This window comes from Entelurus aequoreus, linkage group LG23 (genome assembly GCF_033978785.1).
Source record: "Entelurus aequoreus isolate RoL-2023_Sb linkage group LG23, RoL_Eaeq_v1.1, whole genome shotgun sequence".
Classification (NCBI taxonomy): Eukaryota; Metazoa; Chordata; class Actinopteri; order Syngnathiformes; family Syngnathidae; genus Entelurus; species Entelurus aequoreus.
The window spans coordinates 30,081,280-30,098,779 of record NC_084753.1 but is presented as its reverse complement, the minus strand read 5'-3'; the positions used below and the strand labels follow the sequence as shown (position 1 = coordinate 30,098,779).

Below are 17,500 nucleotides of genomic sequence, written 5' to 3'. Positions count from 1 at the left end.
AATAATAATAAATAGATTACTTTTGGTGTAGAATCTTATTAGTGGGGATGCTTTGACATTCAAACAATAATAATAATAATAATAATAATAATAAATAGATGATTTTTTGGCGTTGAATCTTATTTGTGAATGCCTGGACATTCACACAATAATAAGTTGTTTTTTGGTGTACAATCTTATTTGTGGGGATGCTTGGACATTCACACAATAATAATAATAATAAATAGATGATTTTTTGGTGTAGAATCTTATATTTGTGAATACCTGGACATTCACACAATAATAATAATAATACATTGTTTTTTGGTGTACAATATTTGTGTAGATACTTGGACATTCACACAATAATAATAATATAAATCGTTTTTGGTGTAGAATCTTATTTGTGTTGATGCTTGCACATTCTTGACAATAATGATAATAGATTATTTTTTGGTGTGGAATCTTATATTTGTGAAAGCCTGGACATTCACACAATAATAATAATAAATAGATGAATTTTTGGTGTAGAATCTTATATTTGTGAATGCCTGGACATTCACACAATAATAATACATTGTTTTTTGGTGTACAATATTTGTGTAGATACTTGGACATTCACACAATAATAATAATATAAATCGTTTTTGGTGTAGAATCTTATTTGTGTTGATGCTTGCACATTCTTGACAATAATGATAATAATAGATTATTTTTTGGTGTGGAATCTTATATTTGTGAAAGCCTGGACATTCACACAATAATAATAATAAATAGATGAATTTTTGGGGTAGAATCTTATATTTGTGAATGCCTGGACATTCACTCAATAATAAGTTGTTTTTTGGTGTACAATCTTATTTGTGGGGATGCTTGGACATTCACACAATAATACTAATAATAAATAGATGATTTTTTGGTGTAGAATCTTATTTTTGTGAATACCTGGACATTCACACAATAATAATAATAATACATTGTTTTTTGGTGTACAATATTTGTGTATATACTTGGACATTCACACAATAATAATAATATTACTTTTGGTGTAGAATCTTATTAGTGGGGATGCTTTGACATTCAAACAATAATAATAATAATAATAATAATAAATAGATGATTTTTTGGCGTTGAATCTTATTTGTGAATGCCTGGACATTCACACAATAATAAGTTGTTTTTTGGTGTACAATCTTATTTGTGGGGATGCTTGGACATTCACACAATAATAATAATAATAAATAGATGATTTTTTGGTGTAGAATCTTATATTTGTGAATACCTGGACATTCACACAATAATAATAATAATACATTGTTTTTTGGTGTACAATATTTGTGTATATACTTGGACATTCACACAATAATAATAATATAAATTGTTTTTGGTGTAGAATCTTATTTGTGTTGATGCTTGGACATTCATGACAATAATGATAATAATAGATTATTTTTTGGTGTGGAATCTTATATTTGTGAAAGCCTGGACATTCACACAATAATAATTATAAATAGATGAATTTTTGGTGTAGAATCTTATATTTGTGAATGCCTGGACATTCACACAATAATAATAATAAATAGATGAATTTTTTTGTGTATAATCTTATATTTGTGAATGCCTGGACATTCACACAATAATATTAATAGATGAATTTTTGGTGTAGAATCTTATATTTGTGAATGCCTGGACATTCACACAATAATAATAATAGATTAATTTTTGGGGTAGAATCTTATATTTGTGAATGCCTGGACATTCACACAATAATAAGTAGTTTTTTGGTGTACAATAATATTTGTGGGGATGCTTGGACATACACACAATAATACTAATAATTAATATATTATTTTTTGGGTGTAAAATCTTATATTTGAGAATGCCTGGACAGTCACACAATAATAATAATAATAGATTGTTTTTTGGTGCAAAATATTTGTGTGGATACTTTGACATTCACACAATAATAATAATAATAATAAATCATTTTGGTGTGCAATCTTATTTGTGTGGATGCTTGGACATTCACACAATAATAATAATAAATAGAAGATGGGTTGGTGTAGAATCTTATTTGTGAATGCCTGGACATTCACACAATAATAAGTTGTTTTTTGGTGTACAATATTATTTGTGGGGATGCTTGGACATTCACACAATAATACTAATAATAAATAGATGATTTTTTGGGTTTACAATATTATATTTGAGAATGCCTGGACAGTCACACAATAATAATAATAATAATAAATTGTTTTTGGTGTAGAATCTTATTTGTGTGGCTGCTTGGACATTGACACAATAATATTAATAATACATATATTATGTTTTGGTGTAGAATCTTATATTTATGAATACCGGGACATTCACACAATAATAATAATAAATAGATGATTTTTTGTGTGTAGAATCTTATATGTGTGAATGCGTGGACATTCACACAATAATAATAATAATAGATTTTTTTTGGTGTACAATGTTATTTGAGTGGATGCTTGGACATTCACACAAATAGTGAACCGTAATAATTTGCAATCTAAAAAAAATGTGTTGACATTTGTTGATTTTTAATACACTTGTTCTACTTCTGGACTAATTTGGCTCCATACTAACGGATCCACGTCCTGTTTAGTCTTTATTTTGTGTAAGTCCTGGCCGCACGGCGTGAGAAAAGTCAGCTGCCATGTCACTGGGAAGCAGCACCGCCCGCTGCAACTTGTGCAAAACACTGATAAAAGTAAGACTGGGCTGAGCTGGCGTGTGGAGTCACCATGACTAGCAACATTCCTCGCCAGCCAATGACATTATCTCCTTCCAAACCCAGAAGATAGTTGTTGCTATTGTTCTGTCGCTAGGAGCATTTTTCACACAAAGTACAGTTGAATTATCAGTTAAAACTTCAACATTTCAAAAGGTACTGCCTTTAATGGATAGGTTTTTTTTTTATTTGACGAAAGCCCAGTTTGTTGTATGTTTGTCCTTACAATTTGCAATAATATTAGTCTAAACAGGGGTGTCCAGAGTGCGGCTCAGGGCTAATTTCATAAAAGCACATATTTAAAAAACCCAAATAACAAAAAAAAGTGAAATAAAAAAAGCAAACTGGTGTATATTTATGTTTTTCCTATGCAATAAAGAGAGTTTTGACAAAGAGGGCATAAAAAATATATATATATATATATATATATATATATATATATATATATATATATATATATATATATATATATATATATACTACCGTTCAAAAGTTTGGGGTCACATTAAAATGTCCTTATTTTTCAATGAAGATAACTTTAAACTAGTCTTAACTTTAAAGAAATACACTCTATACATTGCTAATGTGGTAAATGACTATTCTAGCTGCAAATGTCTGGTTTTTGGTGCAATATCTACATAGGTGTATAGAGGCCCATTTCCAGCAACTATCACTCCAGTGTTCTAATGGTACAATGTGTTTGCTCATTGGCTCAGAAGGCTAATTGATGATTAGAAAACCCTTGTGCAATCATGTTCACACATCTGAAAACAGGTTTAGCTCGTTACAGAAGCTACAAAACTGACCTTCCTTTGAGCAGATTGAGTTGAGATTGTTTACTTTCTATATTCGTTAACATCCGTAGCGTATTGTGTGACTGTATTAACACCGGACGTATTTTATTTATGCAAAATCCACAATGGATGTTGTACAAACCCCGTTTCCATATGAGTTGGGAAATTGTGTTAGATGTAAATATAAACGGAATACAATGATTTGCAAATCATTTTCAACCCATATTCAGTTGAATATGCTACAAAGACAACATATTTGATGTTCAAACTGATAAACTTTTTTTTTTGTGCAAATAATCATTAACTTTAGAATTTGATGCCAGCAACACGTGACAAAGAAGTTGGGAAAGGTGGCAATAAATACTGATAAAGTTGAGGAATGCTCATCAAACACTTATTTGGAACATCCCACAGGGGAACAGGCAAATTGGGAACAGGTGGGTGCCATGACTGGGTATAAAAGTAGATTCCATGAAATGCTCAGTCATTCACAAACAAGGATGGGGCGAGGGTCACCACTTTGTCAACAAATGCGTGAGCAAATTGTTGAACAGTTTAAGAAAAACCTTTCTCAACCAGCTATTGCAAGGAATTTAGGGATTTCACCATCTACACTCCGTAATATCATCAAAGGGTTCAGAGAATCTGGAGAAATCACTGCACGTAAGCAGCTAAGCCTGTGACCTTCCATCCCTCAGGCTGTACTGCATCAACAAGCGACATCAGTGTGTAAAGGATATCACCACATGGGCTCAGGAACACTTCAGAAACCCACTGTCAGTAACTACAGTTGGTCGCTACATCTGTAAGTGCAAGTTAAAACTCTCCTATGCAAGGCGAAAACCGTTTATCAACAACACCCAGAAACGCCGTCGGCTTTGCTGGGCCTGAGCTCATCTAAGATGGACTGATACAAAGTGGAAAAGTGTTCTGTGGTCTGACGAGTCCACATTTCAAATTGTTTTTGGAAACTGTGGACGTCGTGTCCTCCGGACCAAAGAGGAAAAGAACCATCCGGATTGTTATAGGTGCAATGCTGAAAAGCCAGCATGTGTGATGGTATGGGGGTGTATTAGTGCCCAAGACATGGGTAACTTACACATCTGTGAAGGCGCCATTAATGCTGAAAGGTACATACAGGTTTTGGAGCAACATATGTTGCCATCCAAGCAACGTTACCATGGACGCCCCTGCTTATTTCAGCAAGACAATGCCAAGCCACGTGTTACATCAACGTGGCTTCATAGTAAAAGAGTGCGGGTACTAGACTGGCCTGCCTGTAGTCCAGACCTGTCTCCCATTGAAAATGTGTGGCGCATTTTGAAGCCTAAAATACCACAACGGAGACCCCCGGACTGTTGAACAACTTAAGCTGTACATCAAGCAAGAATGGGAAAGATTTCCACTTGAGAAGCTTCAAAAATGTGTCTCCTCAGTTCCCAAACATTTACCGAGTGTTGTTAAAAGGAAAGGCCATGTAACACAGTGGTGAACATGCCCTTTCCCAACTACTTTGTCGCGTGTTGCTGGCATCAAATTCTAAAGTAAATGATTATATGCAAAAAAAAATTTTTTTTATCAGTTCACACCCCAGATTCTGGGTTTCCCTGCTTAGGCTGCTGCCCCCGCGACCCGACCTCGGATAAGCGGAAGAAGATGGATGGATGGACCCCAGATTGTAAATAATTCAATGTATATACTCTGATGTTTATCTTGTGTGATGACTGTATTATGATGATAGTATATATCTGTGTCATGAATCAATTTAAGTGGACCCCGACTTAAACAAGTTGAAAAACGTATTGGGGTGTTACCATTTAGTGGTCAATTGTACGGAATATGTACTGTACTGTGCAATCTACTAATACAAGTCTCAATCAATCAAACAAGACACTGAGGAACGTTAAAGCGAATCCGACAAGAAAATGACGACACAAAGCCACATGTGGTTTTTGTGAGACATTTTAGGCGAAAAGGTGAACGTTAAGTCAAGACGACCGACTGACCTTCTCGAAGTTCTTGGTCCTCCAGCACGTTGTAGGCGGCATACTCGTCCACGCCGTGCATCCGGAGGATCTGGACGACGGCGTTACTGAAGCCGCACAATGGCTGCGCGGGTGTTCCCTTCATGAAGACAACCACCTTGTCCTTCTTCACCATGACGTCCACGTCCTTCTCCGCGCCCGCCGCCGCGCACAGGAGCCGGCGAGAGGTCGTCCACCAGCGTCCTTCGACGTCTACAGGCAGGGAACACGGCGCCCCGGACCGCAGACACCGAGCGGTGTATCTTACTAAGCTATTCATGGCGTTTAATGCTTGAATTGAAGTTAATTTTGGTCTGTTGTTTGACGACACGACCCAGGAGGAGCGAGACCGGAAATGCACGACGACGTAGGTACGTCTTGAAGAGGCGGGACCTTCATGTTCATTGGCCAGCTGCGCGCGCACACAGTCAAATCTGCTTTGTGATTGGTTGTGGCAGACGTTCATCTTATTGGAAACATTTTTTTCGTGTTTACCAGATTCAACTTCAACACAAACAAAAGCCGAATATTTAGTAAACTAAACAAAGATAGATAAAGTGAATTATAATTGGAAAAATATTGCTTACGAAAAATCACAACTTCTGGGGTGGCTAAAATAAAGCGGGAGTCATTGCTATTTAATTTTTTTCTTCGTTTTTTTTTAAATTCGCAACTTCGCAAAAGGAAACAAGGTTAACACAAATAAAATACAAAAGTATTTAGCGGACTCAATGAAGATACGTCATTTCAATTGAACTTTACGCAGTCTTGTTTACGAAACTGCAGAACATCTTCTGGGTGGCTTGAGTAAAACGGAAGTAATTCCTTTTTAACTTCGTTAACCCAGTCAATACAGTACTTTTTAACACGAATACAATACCAAACTATTTAGTAAACTCAATGAAGGTACGTAATGTTATGTTATTGTTTTAAATAACACTTGTAAAACTGTCTTTTAATAACGATAACATTTTACACGCTTCTTCAACATTCGTGCGTACCTGATGTGTCCACCTCTAAAGAGTCCTACTCGACACATACTATAATTGGTTCCTAGTCATTTGTAGACTATTACTACCACCATGTGGTCAACACTATCATTACACTTTGATTGATTGAGACTTTTATTAGTAGGTTGCACAGTACAGTACATATTCCGTACAATTGACCACTAAATGGTAACACCCGAATACGTTTTTAAACTTGTTTAAGTCGGGGTCCAACGTAATTTTGATTATAGTTGACTAAGTGCTTACGAAGCCATAGACATCTGTGATTAGACGCCGCATTGGATGCGAGGGCGCAGGAAATTCGACCGCCATCTTGAACCGGTCATCTACTTGAGCAGCAGAAAGAAGCGGCAAGCAGAAGATGCCAGAGCATCGTGCTGAATATTCTTGTGCAACTCGGCGGAGAGTGAGAAAACAGGACACGGAGAAATACTTTTCATGAGTAAGAGCGAATATTTCTATTGAACTTTACGCATTATTGTTTACAAAACTCCAGAACATCTTCCGGGTGGGCTTGAGTAAAACGGAAGTCATTCCTTTTTTTTCCCCCATTTGAAACTTCTTTAAACAAAACCCAGTCAATACAACACTTTTTAACACGAATACAATACCAAAATATTTAGTAAACTAAATGAAGGTACGCAATTTTGATTATAGTTGACTAATTGCTTACGAAGCCATAGACATCTGTGATTAGACGCCGCATTGGATGCGAGGGCGCAGGAAATTCGACCGCCATCTTGAACCGGTCATCTACTTGAGTTTGATTGATTGAAACTTGTATTAGTAGATTGCACAGTACAGTACATATTCCGTACAATTGACCACTAAATGGTAACACCCGAATACGTTTTTCAACTTGTTTAAGTCCAAATAAATCAATTCATGCAGCAGAAAGTTGCGGCAAGCAGAAGATGCCAGAGCATCGTGCTGAATATTCTTGTGCAACTCGGCGGAGAGTGAGAAAACAGGGCACGGAGAAATACTTTTCACGAGTAAGAGCGAACATTTCTGAATTGTTATACAGATATTGTTGTTAGCTATAAGCGCCTGTACGTTTAATGCCGGTGCTCCAGATATAATCAATACTTTATTAGTCATATTCCTTTACACTGCCACAATAATGCTATTGCACATATAACAAATATTAGTACAACATTGATCAGAATTTTTTTTATTTTAAAATATAAACAACTGAACATCGAACCCATTTGTTGATGTATTCACAATTTTAGCAACTTTGCTTCCATCCATTTCCTTCCGCTGATCCGAAGTCGGGTGGCGGGGGCAGAAGCCGAAGCAGGGAAGCCCAGACTTACCTCGCCCTCGCCACTTCATCCAGCTCCTCCCGAGTGATCCCGAGACTTTGCTTCATTATCAGACACTTTGCATCTAAATGTTAGAAACGTGTAGCAGACTTGTATCATGACACAAGTGTAAAAACAATGTTTGCTGAAATTTTACAATTTCAATGTTTTTCCACTGTTCTGTGTTGTTTGTCTTGTTTACAATGTATTGCATATATATATATATATAACTACACATATGCATATATAATTACATAAGTGTATATGTATTTATATTTAAAAACATATACACTTATTTATATAACAATGTTTATATGTATGCAATACATACATATATAAATGTATATATACACACATACAAATATACATTTATATATGTATATATATATACACATATATGTATATTTACAAACATACATATATACACATATACAGTACATCCTCCCAACTTCCAAAAGTGCATTGGTGAGGTCACACACTGATGTTGGTGGAGAAGGCCTGGCTCTCAGTCTCCGTTCAAATTCATCCCAAAGGTGTTTTATCGGGTTCAGGTCAGGACTCTGTGCAGGCCAGTCAAGTTCATTCATGGACCTTCCTTTTGTGAACTGGTGCACAGTCATGTTGGAAGAGGAAAGGGCCCGCTCCAAACTGTTCCCACAAGGTTGGGAGGATGGAATTGTCCAAAATGTTTTGGTATCCTGGAGCATTCAAAGTTCCTTTCACTGGAACTAAGGGGCCAAGCCCAACTCCTGAAAAACAACCCCACACCATAATTCCTCCTCCACCAAATATCACACTCGGCACAATGCAGTCCGAAATGTACCGTTCTCCTGGCAACCTCCAAACCCAGACTCATCCATCAGATTGCCAGATGGAAAAGCGTGATTCATCACTCCAGAGAAGGAGTCTCCACTGCTCTAAAGTCCAGTGGCAACGTGCTTTACACCACTGCATCCCACGCTTTGCGTTGGACTTGGTGATGCATGGCTTAGATGCAGCTGCTCGGCCATGGAAACCCATTCCAGGAAGCTCTCTGCGTACTGTACGTGCCCTCTGCTGGTTGTTCAGGGGAGTGTGTCTGTCACATTTATTTGTGCATCTGGTTTGTGGGAGGAATGTCTCGTCCACGCAAAAGCAAAAAAGCGATCCACATATGCAAATTCAATACAAAATCAAGCATATTTATATTCAAATCTCAAAAGTATATTTACAAATACACATTTATTTACACAAATTCTTGATTCATTTGTATGTCACATTTTTATATTTATACACTTTATTTGTATATATTTTCAAATCTAAAAAATATATTTACAAATACGCATTTATTTATACAAATTATTTGTATATCGCATTTGCATTTGTATATTTATTAATATATGCATATGTACTAATATATTGATGTATTATATATAGGTCAGGGGTGTCCAAACTTTATCCCCTGAGGGCCACACACGGAAAAATTTAAGCACATGGGGGCCATTTTGATATTTTCCATTTTCAAACCATAACAAAATATATCGATTTTTTTTTTAACCTTTAGGGCTTCCGGGGACCAGTCAAGGGTCTAAGTCATTAAAATGTTAAAAATAAGTCAAATTATTAATTTTTTTTTTTTTACAGTATATCTCTATATCAACTTTAGGTTGATATCAAGTAAAAAACAAACAAACCAGGTTTTATGCCTTTTCTGTCAAAGACAACTTAGTTTTTTTATATTAAAACTGAAATATGCAGTATTTAGTAATTAGAGCCTTAAAAGATCAATAATGCAGGACACCATTGATTTGAATTCTTTCATATTTTTGAGTAATCACAGTGAAAAGTTAAATAAAATCCCACTAAATATATTTGGGATCCAAAAGGTCTCCCACTCATAAAGTGATACATTTTTATTAGTTTTTCTTTTACTTTTCACACTTAAATTACGAGATCAACTTCAGATATATCTGTCCATTTTACGTTTGAACTATTATTTTGTTTGTTTTATGCTCTTTTGTCAAATAAAACTTTGATGTTTTTATATGGCAACCACACAATATATGCAATATTTTTTCCACATGAAATAAAGTGACAATTTTTAAGTAATAATTCATTGTAACAGATTTTTTTTCTTTTTTCGAGCAATGGCAAAAAAATAAAAAATAAACAAAGACACACAAAAAAAAAAAACAGCCTGCATGGATGGCAGTTTTGTGTCAACATTGCAACATTTTCTCATTAGATTTCACCTCATTCCACTTTTTTGAAATGTTTATTTTTTATTTTTGCAATACTATCAATTTTGCAATTTTTTCAGAATGTGTGGGGGGCCGGTATACGATTAGCTGCGGGCCGCAAATGGACCCCGGGCCGCATATTGGGACACCTCTGATATAAGTTGATGTGAGACAATTCTACTTCCATATGTACATATCTTTCTTTTAAGGAAACTTGGCAAAAAAAAATCTTGATTTCTGTTATTTTCTGACAAGATGGGGTGCTGAGTGCACATGTTTCATATTGGCCATACATACATAAGCTGACAGTCCTTAGCAGTTTTAAGTCAATAGAGAGTTTCATTACCAAAGCGAGTGAGTTGGTGGGGGTCAAAAATGCAAGCATGCAATAATGTGCCAAACTGATTTTATTCTGACGAAAACTGAAAAGATTGTTTCTTGGTTAACAGTGCCAGACAGGAAGGTCTCCACCTGCCTCAGCAGTGTGCCAAGGTTTTCCTCTACCTGCCTCAAGAAAGGTGGCGCCTAGAGAGCGAGGCCGTCACCGCCGTGCGAGGCAGGAGTCACGTGTCCGGAGAACATCGCACGTAAAGCTTCTGAGCCTCCAGAAGTCACGCCTTTTCATTCTCCTGCTTGCTTTTCGCAGACCTTGTTAAAGCCACGAGCAACGGACAAGTGCAAGTGACACAGTCGCAAGGCTGCAAACACACTTTATTGCCGCGCATGAAGCTTACAAATCCATCCCGACGCTCACAGCAGCTGACTAGTCTTGGGTGTCGTTTACATTTTCAAAAATGAAAGCATGCCAATTTAAAACCCCCAAACATGTTTTTTTCCCCTAATTCTAATAGAACAAACTACATTAACCATATTCATTAAAGGCCTACTGAAAGCCACTACTACCGACCACGCAGTCTGATAGTTTATATATCAATGATGAAATCTTAACATTATAACACATGCCAATACGGCCGGGTTAACTTATAAAGTGACATTTTAAATTTGCCGCTAAACTTCCGGTTCGAAACGCCTCTGAGGATGACGTATGCGCGTGACGTAGACCGGCGAACACGGGTATGCCTTCCACATTGAAGCCAATACGAAAAAGCTCTGTTTTCATTTCATAATTCCACAATATTCTGGACATCTGTGTTCGTGAATCTGTTGCAATCATGTTCATTGCATTATGGAGAAGGAAGCTGAGCAAGCAAAGAAGAAAGTTGTCGGTGCAAAATGGACGTATTTTTCAAACGTAGTCAGCAACAACAGTACACAGCCGGCGCTTCTTTGTTTACATTCCCGAAAGATGCAGTCAAGATGGAAGAACTCGGATAACAGAGACTCTAACCAGGAGGACTTTTGACTTTGATACACAGACGCCTGTAGAGAACTGGGACAACACAGACTCTTACCAGGATTACTTTGATTTGGATGACAAAGACGCAGACGTGCTACTGTGAGTATGCAGCTTTGGCTTCTAAACATTTGATCGCTTGACCGTATGTGCGCAACTTTTTTTTGCGTATGTACGTAACTTTTTTAAAATATATAAGCTTTATGAACCTTGGGTTAGGTGAACGGTCTTTTGGGCTGAGTGATTGTGTGTGTTGATCAGGTGTTTGAATTGTATTGGCGTGTTCTATGGAGCTAGGAGCTAGCATAGGAGCTAGGAGCTAGCATAACACGTACCGTACCGTACGTGCGCGTCACGTACGTAACTTTTTAAAAATATATAAGCTTTATGAACCTTGGGTTAGGTGAACGGTCTTTTGGGCTGAGTGATTGTGTGTGTTGATCAGGTGTTTGAATTGTATTGGCGTGTTCTATGGCCTTTAAAGGCCTACTGAAATGAATTTTTTTTACTTAAACGGGGATAGCAGATCTATTCTATGTGTCATACTTGATCATTTCGCGATATTGCCATATTTTTGCTGAAAGGATTTAGTATAGAACAACGACGATAAAGTTCGCAACTTTTGCTCGCTGATAAAAAAAAAGCCTTGCCTGTACCGGAAGTAGCGTGACGTCACAGGAGCTAGTATTCCTCACAATTCCCCATTGTTTACAATGGAGCGAGAGAGATTCGGAGCGACAAAGCGACGATTACCCCATTAATTTGAGCGAGGATGAAAGATTCGTAGATGAGGAACGTTAGAGTGAAGGACTAGAGAGGCAGTGATGGACGTATCTTTTTTTCGCTCTGATCGTAACTTAGGTACAAGCTGGCTCATTGGATTCCACACTCTCTCCTTTTTCTATTGTGGATCACGGATTTGTATTTTAAACCACCTCAGATACTATATCCTCTTGAAAATGAGAGTCGAGCACGCGAAATGGACATTTAAAGTGACTTTTATCTCCACAACAATACATCTGTGACACAGTTAGCTACTGAGCTAACGTGCTAGCATCGTTCTCAAACGAAGATAGAAACAAAAGAAATAAACCCCTGACTGGAAGTATAGACAGAAGATCAACAATACTATTAAACCATGTACATGTAACTACACGGTTAATAATTCTCAGCCTGGTAAGGCTTAACAATGCTGTTGCTAACGACGCTAAGGCTAATTTAGCAACTTAGCAACCGGACCTCACAGAACTATGATAAAAACATTAGCGCTCCACCTACGCCAGCCAGCCCTCATCTTCCCATCAACAGCTGTGCTCACCTGCGTTCCAGCGATCGACGGCGCGACGAAGGACTTCATCCGTGGGTTTGGCGGCAAGCATCAGCTAGGCGTCTGCTAAGTAAGTAGTCCTTGTTGTGTTGCTGTAAGTATTGTACTTAGCCGCTAATACACCGATCCCACCTACAACGTTCTTCTTTGCAGCCTCCATTGTTCATTAAACAAATTGCAAAAGATTCACCAACACAGATGTCCAGAATACTGTGGAATTTTGTCGAAGAAAACAAGAGGTTTTTGTATCGGGTCAGATGGGGTCCAACCACTTCCGTGGATTTTGTGACGTCACGCGCATAAATCATATCCAAAGGAGTTTTTCAACCGGAAGTGTGGCGGGAATTTTAAAATTGCACTTTATAAGTTAACCCGGCCGTATTGGCATGTGTTGCAATGTTAAGATTTCATCATTGATATATAAACTATCAGACTGCGTGGTCGGTAGTAGTGGCTTTCAGTAGGCCTTTAAATTAAGTAACACATTCAAAAATAAGAAACAAAAACCCCAATAAATAGTCATAATTATTGCCGCGATACAGAACGTGCAAAAAAACAACATGCTTGTGTTGTATATAATAATCCAACGTCGATATAAATAGTATGTTCTTCAATTTAAAAACAAAACAAATCTTTTTTTCAACTTTGAGTTTATTAAAAGACACACTTTTGTCAAATTATAGTCTTTTTTTTTGGTGTTATGAGGTAAATGCAGTGAATGCTGACCAAAAGTGGTTTTAAGATTTTTTTTTAAAGTCTTTTCTAAAAAAAATAACAATATTACCAATTTTCTGGAAATAATTTTTTTAGATCTTTAAGATGGAAAGTGTAGCTGCCATTATGATGTTTTCAAATGACCGTAAGTCTTGAACTGTACAAAGTATTTCAATGGTTGGAATCAGCGCTTATGTATGATTTACCAGTTACTATGGTAATTTAATTAGTTACTATGGTCATCTAATTAGTTACTATGGTCATCTAATTAGTTACTATGGTCATCAAATTAGTTACTATGGTAATGTACGTCACAGCAGCTCTGACGAGGCACCAAGCCGTGTGGGTGGGAAACGTTTCCACAGACGCGGAAGGAGATTTTCACAACAAAGTTCTAAAGCTTAGTGATATGTAGAATAGAATAGAATATAAAGTACTTTACTGATCCCTGGGGGAAATTCAGCAAATATCAGTAGGTGGGTTTATTTTGTACCCTTCGCGATCATATTTCGCTGTTTGTTGCATTTTTGGGGTGTGCCGTTCATATTTTGTCAATATTCAGTGTTTTATCGTTCATAGAAAAATTTAAAAACTCCATTAAGTTTTTTAAAGCGGTCTGTCATAACGTTTTTAGCATTCAATTAGACATTATTGTGTATTAGTGTTCCTAAAAATAGGTATACCGGCCCCCAGACACATTTTTTCTCTAAATGTGGCCCCTGAGTCAAAATAATTGCCCAGGCCTGGTCTAAAGGAATATGTTTGATTATACGTTTTTTCAACCTGGATTTGAAGTTGAAAGAAATCTTTTTTTTTTTTAAAGAGTAAAATGTACTGAATGTTGGGTCTTCTGACCAAAAAGTTGTTTTTAAACATTTATTATTACTTTTATAACACAGGGGGGTCTCTTCTTACATAAAAACAAGACATAAATAACGAATACATTTTCAACCTTGATTTTAAGTGACACTGCATAAAAATAAATGTGATAAAAACAATTCTACAACTTGACAAACATTGATTTTTTTCCCTTCTTCAACGTTTGTCAAATTATAGAACTTTTTTGGTGTTGAAATGTAGTGAATGTTGTGTTTTCTGAGCAAAACATTATATATAAATGTTACCTTTTAAAAACAACTTGCTTGTATTGTAATGGTGATACTCGTGATCACGTTGGGGCCTTGTGATGAGTAACTGAGGCCTCAGTGAGTGTGTGGCACACTCACTGGCTGCATTGACACAGCGACAGTGTGTCATAACGATCACCCATCTGTTGTATTATAAAAGTCACTGAATTTGACCTGCAAATACAATTATTTAGAGCATATAGTTGTTATACTTTGTTTTTTTCAAAAACAATTGCAAGGAAAGTTAAACGCGGCAGACTTCTTTTAGCATGAGCGATTGCAAGGAACAGCTTCCTGATAAACACAGCTGTATCGGTCACATGATACTTACCTGAAGTGACACACTATGGAGTTTTTGATACTTGGCACCATTTTAGGAGTTTGCCAACGTATATGTCGGTATACTAACGTTCGTATGCTAACGTTAGCATGCTAAAATTTTATGGTAGCATTTCAGCTACTTTGTATGGTTACACATATGCATGCATGGATTTAGATACTTGGCACCATCTTAGGAGTACGTCAACGTATATGTCGGCATGCTAATGTTCGTGTGCTAATGTTAGCATGCTAAAATTTTATGGTAGCATTTCAGCTATTTTGTATGTTTACACATACGCTCGCATGGATTTTGATACTTGGCACCATCTTAGGAGTATGTCAACGTATATGTCGGCATGCTAACGTTCGTATGCTAACGTTAGCATGCTAAAATTTTATGGTAGCATTTCAACTATTTTGTATGTTTACACATACGCACGCATGGATTTAGATACTTGGCACCATCTTCGGAGAATGTCAACGTATATGTTGGCATGCTAATGTTTGTATGCTAACGTTAGCATGCTAAAATTTTATGGTAGCATTTTAGCTAATGTTTGTTTAAAACTTAAAAAAATCATGTTTTTTGATACTCGGCCCCATCTTGTAAGTATGCTATCTCATACCATGTTTTCATGCTAACATGTTATGCTAGCATTTTAGCTAACTGTGCATGTTTACACCTACACACCGTGGATTTTGATACTTGACACCCTCTTAGGACAATGTCAACGTACATGTTGGCATGTTAATGTTCGTATGCTAACGTTAGCATGCAACATTTTATGGTAGCCTTTTAGCTAATGTTCATTTAAAACAAAAACAAAAAACAGTTTTTGATACTCTGCCCCATCTTGTAAGTATGCCAACTCATACCATGTTTTCATGCTAACATGTTATGCTAGCATTTTAGCTAACTGTGCATGTTTACACCTACACACCGTGGATTTTAATACTTAACACCATCTTAGGAGAACGTCAACGTATATGTCGGCATGCTAAAATTTTATGGGAGCATTTTAGCTAATGTTTGTTTAAAACTAAAATAATATGGTTTTTGATACTCGGCCCCATCTTGTAAGTATGCCAACTCATACCATGTTTTCATGCTAACATTTTAGCTAACTGTGCATGTTTACACCTACACACCAAGGATTTTGATACTTGACACCATCTTAGGACAATGTCAACGTACATGTTGGTATGCTAATGCTCGTATGCTAAAATTTTATGGTAGCATTTCAGCTAATGTTCGCTTAAAACTAAAAAATCATGGTTTTTGATATTCGGCCCCATCTTGTAAGTATGTCAACTCATACCATGTTTTCATGCTAACATTTTATGCTAGCATTTTAGCCAATTGTGCATGTTTACACCTACACACCGTGGATTTGAATTCGTATAGTAAAATTTTATGGTAGCATTTTAGCTAACGTTCGTTTAAAACAAAAAAAATCATGGTTTTTGATACTCGCCCCATCTTGTAAGTATGCTAACTCATACGATGTTTTCATGCTAGCATTTTAGCTAATTGTGCCTGTTTACACCTACACACTGGATTTTGATACTTCGCATTATCTTAGGAGAATGTCAACGTGCATGTTGGCTTGGTAATGTTTGTATGCTAACGTTAGCATGCTAAAATTTTATGGTAGCATTTTAGCTAATGTTCATTTAAAACAAAAAAAATCATGTTTTTTGATACTCTGCCCTATCTTGTAAGTATGCTAACTAATACCATGTTTTCATGCTAGCATTTTAGCTAACTCTGCACGTTTACACCTACACACCGTGGATTTTGATACTTGACCCCATCTTAGGAGAATGTCAACGTATATGTTGGCATGCTAATGTTCGTATGCTAACGTTAGCATGCTAAAATTTTATGGTAGCATTTTAGCTAATGTTCGTTTAAAACTAAAAAATCATGGTTTTTGATACTCGGCCCCATCTTTCAAGTATGCTAACTAATACCATGTTTTCATGCTAACATTTTATGATAGCATTTTAGCTAACTGTGCATGTTTACACCTCCACACCGTGGATTTTGATACTTGACACCATTTTAGGAGAATGTCAACGTAAATGTTAGCATGTTAATGTTCGTATGCTAAAATTTTATGGTAGCATTTCAGCTAATGTTCGCTTAAAACTAAAAAATCATGGTTTTTGATACTCGGCCCCATCTTGTAAGTATGTCAACTCATACCATGTTTTCATGCTAACATTTTAGCCAATTGTGCATGTTTACACCTTCCTTACTGTGGATTTTAATACTTGACACCATCTTAGGAGAATGTCAACGTCAATGTTAGCATTTTAATGGGGACGGCGTGGCGAAGTTGGTAGAGTGGCCGTGCCAGCACTCGGAGGGTTGCTGGTTACTGGGGTTCAATCCCCACCTTCTACCATCCTAGTCACGTCCGTTGTGTCCTTGGGCAAGACACTTCACCCTTGCTCCTGATGGGTGCTGGTAGCTGCCTTGCATGGCAGCTCCCTCCATCAGTGTGTGAATGTGTGAATGTGGAAATAGTGTCAAAGCGCTTTGAGTACCTTGAAGGTAGAA

The 17,500-nt window shown here is 36.8% G+C and overlaps 1 protein-coding gene and 1 non-coding gene across 2 annotated transcripts in view; both read right to left on the bottom strand.

Moving 5' to 3' along the window:
* Window positions 1-6,107, bottom strand: part of LOC133640384 (glutaredoxin-related protein 5, mitochondrial-like) — a 7,080-nt gene extending 973 nt beyond the window's left edge. Inside the window, exon 1 of the mRNA XM_062033772.1 lies at window positions 5,538-6,107. Coding sequence (XP_061889756.1) covers window positions 5,538-6,021 — 484 coding nt within the window. The 5' untranslated portion in view covers window positions 6,022-6,107. The remainder of the gene's footprint in view (window positions 1-5,537) is intronic.
* Window positions 6,108-10,522: 4,415 nt separating this feature from the next.
* Window positions 10,523-10,798, bottom strand: LOC133641204 (small Cajal body-specific RNA 13). The gene has a single exon (XR_009824268.1). It is a non-coding gene; the product is annotated as a small Cajal body-specific RNA 13 (non-coding RNA).
* Between the last annotated feature and the right edge of the window lie 6,702 nt (window positions 10,799-17,500).